Below are 6,052 nucleotides of genomic sequence, written 5' to 3' on the forward strand. Positions count from 1 at the left end.
GGGACTGGATGCAGCCGCCACCTTGTCCCGGGGAGAAGCATGTCGCTGCCTTCCGGGGGTCACAGACCCAGGATGCAAATTTAAATAGGAAAAAAAAATAGTAACAGGCCATGAAGCAGGATCTTCCCTCCGGCACATGCGCCCCACCGGCGCCTTGGTGGGCCCTGCCGGCTAATGGATGGGACGGTCTCCGGTGTTCCCAGGCAGGGATCCTGTACGACACCTACCCGCTGTCGGAGGAAACCTGGCACACGCATCAGTTCGCCTTCATCAAGGTAACGTGGCAGGGTGCAGCACCCGCACCGCATTGCCCACTCCCTTCGCGAGGGGCCAGAGCCCCTGGCTGGGGTGCGTTTGGGGGAGATGGGCGGCACACATGACAGAGAGGAGAATTTGGGAGCTCAGGAGTCAAAGTCAGAGCCGGCTGTTGGTCTGCAGCCCCCACCGTCCCGGCACCCTGCCTGCTGCCCAGGACTGAGTGCCCTCTGGAAGACCCCAATGTCCCCGTGATGTCCCCAGCATCGGCAGCATTTTCAGTGCACGTGGTCGCAGCCGACCGGAGAGGAGCGGCAGGAGGGTGCGGAGGGCTGGGGCGATGTCCGGCGCTGCGGGGAGACGTGAGGCGAGGGGGGGTGCTGGGTGCTGAGCCAGCCCCCCCTCGATGCCCGTTGCAGGACCATGCCTTCCGCTTGCTGCAGCCTGGTGGGGTCCTCACCTACTGCAACCTGACCTCCTGGGGGGAGCTGCTGAAGACCAGGTACACCGACATCGAGAAGATGTTTGAGGTGAGCACCGGTCCCCGGGCTGGGAAGGGCCTGGCACCCCCAGCCCAAGCTGGGGTCCCCAAAGCTGCCCCGTCAGCCCGGGCGCCTCCTGCGTGCCTGGGCGCTCGCCCGACACCATGGCGTGGAGCAGCATGAGCCAGAGCACTCCATGGCCATTTACCTCCGCCGTGACGGCTGGCGCTCAGCAGGGAACATTTGAGGGAAGGTCAGAGGGGTTTTGCCCACGGCAGCCCAAGACGGGGCTCCCTGCACCCGGCAGCTCCCACTGTCCTGTGTCCCCGCAGGCCAGGGCTCAGAGGGTCTCCGCTCACATCTGGGCAGCTCAACCCATCACTGCTCCTTTCCGCTCCTCCTCTCTCGCAGGAGACCCAGGTAGGGCACCTGGTGGAGGCTGGGTTCAGGAAGGAGAACATCAGCACGACGGTGATGGAGCTGGTCCCCCCCAAGGACTGCAGGTACTACTCCTTCCACAAGATGATCACCCCATCCATCGTTAAGCACTGAGGGTGCCGGCAGCCTGGCACCATCCCTCACTGCTCCTTTCCGCTCCTCCTCTCTCGCAGGAGACCCAGGTAGGGCACCTGGTGGAGGCTGGGTTCAGGAAGGAGAACATCAGCACGACGGTGATGGAGCTGGTCCCCCCCAAGGACTGCAGGTACTACTCCTTCCACAAGATGATCACCCCATCCATCGTTAAGCACTGAGGGTGCCGGCAGCCTGGCACCATCCCTCGGGGCTGCCCCAAAGCAACCACCGAGGAGGAGAAAAGCTCTTATCTCTTTTGATGCTGAGGAGAGAGATTGAAGCTGATTTAGCTGGAGATGGCTGGAGGCTTGGGATGGAAGTCCTGGGCCTCCAGGGGACCTCCCAGACAAAAGGACACCGCCCCCCCAGATGTCAGACCCCATGCAGTCCCTTGCCCTGGGGGGCTCTGCAGAGGAAGGGCCCACCCTGCAGAGACTCCACTCAAGACTCGCCCTCGTTTCCACATACCTCCATTAAGCTGCAACTGAAGAGTGTCGTAGCTCAGAGCCTTTAGTCAAAGGGGTTCGAAGACCAGGCGTTTCCTCTAGAACTTGGATCATTTTTAGAAGTTACGGGGTGGCTTTCCACACGCAAGCCAAATAACCTCAACCAGGCGGGAGAAATGGGGAAAGACGGGGCAGCTGGAGGCATTTCAGCTGCTCCTGGAGCAACGGCCCAGTGAAGTTTCCTCAATACTTTTGGCTAAAGCCCACTGCAGCAAGTTCTGATGCCGACAACCTCTCGCAGTTCAACGGCACGTAAACATCGTCTCCTCTCTCTACTCAGAAGGGATAAAATTCATTAAAAAGGAATGAAATACACCACTGCTGTTTCAGAGCCATTTATTTGTCTTTCCCAAGTGCGGGTGCAATTCTGCAGTGACTATTCCTCGTCCCAGGCTCCCGGGATGCATCCAGTACCAAAGCCTGCCTTGAGCTGCTTCATTCCTACTGTGCCAAGGAGTGCTGCAGCATTCAGTTTTATTAGTCATATTCTGATTTTAAGCATCAATATTTTACTTACATTACAGGAATATGATTAATTTCTGGCTGCTGTGCACACAGATAGAAAGGATTTATTAGATCCTTTGTAGGAATTCTAAACAAAAAGCAGGTGGTAAGAGGTGAGCTCGGGGCGACCTCAGGGTTCACCTCAAAACTTCCTAACAAAGCCAAAGAGCAAGTCCCAAGTTTCTGCCAAGCCACTTACTTCACGATAGGTAACTTCAAACATTCTCCTTCCCTCTCAGGCTATTCAGACCAGAAAACAACAAACTGAATGTCATCGATCGAATTAAATTCCTGCTTTTTAATTCAGTTTTTACATGAGTTAAAAACACTTTAGATAAGAGGGATAGATTAAAGACAGAAGAGCATCTTAACCAGGTAGAGTTTTATTGGAAGGCTTGTGAGAATACAGATTTATTGTGCGTACGAATGCAAGCAGGTGCCCCAGGTGGGCAGTAAGTGGGTAGGTGATAAATAAGAGGCTATTTCCTGTACCAGATCTGAATCTTCTTCTCCCGTTTGATTTTCTTCTGAAGCTGTAGGATTCCATACAGCAAAGCTTCAGCAGTAGGTGGGCAACCTGAGAGAGAGGAAAAGGAAGCCCGCAGGGCTGCTAGCTGTACTGAAATGTAGCCAGCAGAAGGAGAACCGACAAGCTACAGGCTTTACTCCAAAGCAGGCTGTGATTTCCCTCTGGCTTTGCGTATGTCACAGGCTGCAGAGTTCATAAAAGCAAGAGGGCTGCAGTTTTAAAGAAGCTGAAGTGACGTGTTTTTCAAAACGGTCTCTGTAAAGCATAGAAATGCTTTGCTTTAAGCAAGGTGGTACCTCACAGGAGAGTATATGTGGTTGACTAAACTATAGCCCACACTTTACACAACAGTTGCTGGTGAGTAACATCACAAGACGAACTCCACTCACTTACTGGAAACCCCAGGCAGATCTTATTGAAGCATCTGCAACTTCAGCAACACAGTTTGAAACAGAAAGAGCTTTAAAAACTACAGCGAGCTCCGTGCAAACATACAAAATTAACTTCACTCCCGTCCTGCTCTGAGTTAGCGCCGTGTCTTTCCTACCTACCAGGCAGAGCTTGTCTTTCCTACCTACCAGGCACATAGATGTCCACCGGCACAATACGGTCGCAGCCCCGCACCACGGAGTAGGAGTAGTGGTAGTAACCCCCGCCGTTGGCACAGCTGCAAGAGACGGGCGGGTTTCAGCGGGTTGTTACATGCGGCTCAGCAGCCCATGGGAAAGGTGAGCAGGAGGCAAAGGAGAACAAGAACCTGGCATCCGCGTGCTGTGAGGCAAGGAGCCACCTGACAGATTTTACAGTAAGGGATGGAGCGGATGCCAGGGTTTACGCCGTGGCCATTCAGCCTCTTCACAAGACCTGGCTGGAAGGCAGAGGCCACACTCGCAGGCTGTTACATTTCAAGCTGAATCAAACCAAACCGAACCGTTTTCATTACTCTTACAAAGCAGGTATTGAGGGTCCTTCCTCTCTACTGCACAACTTTTTTTTTTTTAATCTCGCCACATCCGCATGGAGTGTTTCTAGAACTCCTTCTGTCTCCCCCAGGCCCTGGTGAAATGGCTGCCCTCGGCCCCAGCAACTTCAGGAGATGAACAAGTTGTCAGTTCCACCACACCAGAGCTCCACAGAGCTCAGATTCCATGCTGCACAGTGGAAAATTTTGTCTAAATGCAAATTCTAAAACTCTGGACGTATAACATCCCCAGAATCTGACAGCTGCAAAACCCCCAGAATCTTTCACTGGGAAGACTTTGCATTTCACAGTGACTTGACAGAAATCGTTCTCCTCGCCCTAATCAAAGGGAGTCTTTATGTTTCACTTGTAACAAGGGCTCTTTATATAACTTAAGGGGTTGGAAATACAAATGAGAAATGGGTTCCTCTCCCTCCATCTCCCCACTCAAGCAGAGACAAAAGATTTCTCCCAGGCAGTATAAGGCGGCGAGGATGTCCCGGCACTTACCTCCCCATGGAGACCACATAACGAGGCTCCGGCATCTGGTCGTAGACCTGCGGAACACAGACATTTCAGACCACTTTCCATGTGCATCCAGCACGCGCAGCCGTGCACGAGGCACCCATCGCAGTCTATACCTTTCGAAGAGCCGGAGCCATTTTGTTCGTCAGGGTGCCAGCCACAATCATGACATCAGCTTGCCGGGGACTAGCTCGGAACACCACCCCAAAGCGGTCCATGTCATAGCGAGGAGCTGCCATGTGCATCATCTCCACAGCGCAGCACGCCAAGCCAAACGTCATCGGCCATAAGGAGCTCTGCAGCAGGATAGACGTGGGTTATGGGCAAGAACGCTGAAAATGGGAGCTGAGACCCTGTGCAAGTGACTCACAGAACAAAAGCTGATCAGATAGAAAAGGAAACAGAACAAGGAAAGTTTCAAGGTCTGTTTAGTCAGAGCATCATAAATGAAAACGGTATTTGCCATTACGAAGGAGAGCAAAACCCACAGCTCCAGGGAAACAGATGTGTTGAGATTTGTGAATTTGCAGCCTCAGAGGCGCTGAACATGCCCAAAGCCGTAAACGCTGCCGTTTACATCTCACACTGCTAAAGCCTCAGAAGCCCCACAGAAGGGCAGCGGTGACTGGAGAAGGCAAAACTCAGCTAAGCCAGAGCACGCTGGATTCGGGCAGCATCACTTGTGCAGCCTTCTCCACTGCATGGAGCAGCTGCTCGTTACCAGGACTACGTAAAACCAGAAAGCGCCTCTTGCTTGTTACTGAAGGACAGCTCTGTTTAGACAGGCAGCCTGCGCTGCTTTGCTCCACCCTCACATGGAGCGTCTCTCCCCCACTCTGACACAGTACCCCAAATGTCAACCTCTGGCCCAGAAACTTGGCTATTTCCCTGTGGAGAATTTGGAACGTATTTTTATCCTGTGGAGGAGATGGCTCAAATCCATTTCCCAACAGCACCTCAAAGCATTCGATACCATTTCTCCCTAATGAGCACGACAGCTTCAGCAACTCACCCTTCGCGCCCAGTTGATCAGGTCATCGAGTTTGGTGACAATATATTCGCCCTTGCTAGTGGGGACGTAGGATTTTTTCTGAACAACAGCTGAGGTCTTTTGCTGGACTTGGACAGAGCTGAAGACAAACGGCGCAGTAGTATCAGTCTCCACTTATTTAGCGTAACTGCAGAATACAATCATTAGCCTCGAGGAGCTGCGATCCCATAAAGAATCCGTGGTACATTGCTTACGGACAATCTCCCTCTGCTACCGCTGGAGACTGCGTTTATAACAGTTTGGGGTTTTTTCTCCCACTGTGGGGAGATTTGTGGAGTTTGTTGCTTAGGCAGAGCCCCCGTTTGCCATACCCAAATTACAGAGGGTGCCTGGCAGGCTCATCTCCGGGGCTCACAGACTGACAGCAGCCTGCCAGTTAATCCTGGCTTTTAAGAAGCGAAGTGAGGAAAAGATGGTCACACGTATGGAGACAGGGCTACATCAGGGTAGAAGGCTTCTTGCCCCGTACCACCCAGGATCCCCCACCCGCGGGAGGAAGGGCACAGCTGAGGAGCCTGCCCTGTCGCACCAGCGTTACCTGTCAGCATAGTCAGCTGCTGGCGTCTGATGGAGCAGCTGAGTGTGAACAGATGTCACAGCACCGGGCCTAGGAAAAAGAAAAGCCATTGCACCCCCGCGTGACACGGTCACGCAGCCGCCCCGCAG

At 53.4% G+C, this 6,052-nt stretch overlaps 2 protein-coding genes across 2 annotated transcripts; one reads left to right on the forward strand and one right to left on the reverse strand.

The window, feature by feature from the left end:
• Positions 1-203: 203 nt before the first annotated feature.
• Positions 204-1,489, forward strand: GAMT (guanidinoacetate N-methyltransferase; the record flags this gene model as incomplete). Its single annotated transcript, XM_010293625.1, has 4 exons — positions 204-275; positions 675-785; positions 1,149-1,277; positions 1,349-1,489. Coding segments are annotated over 4 exons (453 nt in total), but the record flags the coding sequence as incomplete, so codon positions are not given.
• Positions 1,490-2,689: 1,200 nt separating this feature from the next.
• NDUFS7 (NADH dehydrogenase (ubiquinone) Fe-S protein 7, 20kDa (NADH-coenzyme Q reductase)) lies at positions 2,690-5,993 on the reverse strand (the record flags this gene model as incomplete). The annotated part of the gene is made up of 6 exons (XM_010293626.1): positions 2,690-2,897; positions 3,428-3,516; positions 4,321-4,367; positions 4,452-4,631; positions 5,348-5,465; positions 5,925-5,993. Coding segments are annotated over 6 exons (601 nt in total), but the record flags the coding sequence as incomplete, so codon positions are not given.
• Between the last annotated feature and the right edge of the window lie 59 nt (positions 5,994-6,052).

This window comes from Phaethon lepturus, unplaced genomic scaffold (genome assembly GCF_000687285.1).
Source record: "Phaethon lepturus isolate BGI_N335 unplaced genomic scaffold, ASM68728v1 scaffold32938, whole genome shotgun sequence".
NCBI classification, from domain to species: domain Eukaryota; kingdom Metazoa; phylum Chordata; class Aves; order Phaethontiformes; family Phaethontidae; genus Phaethon; species Phaethon lepturus.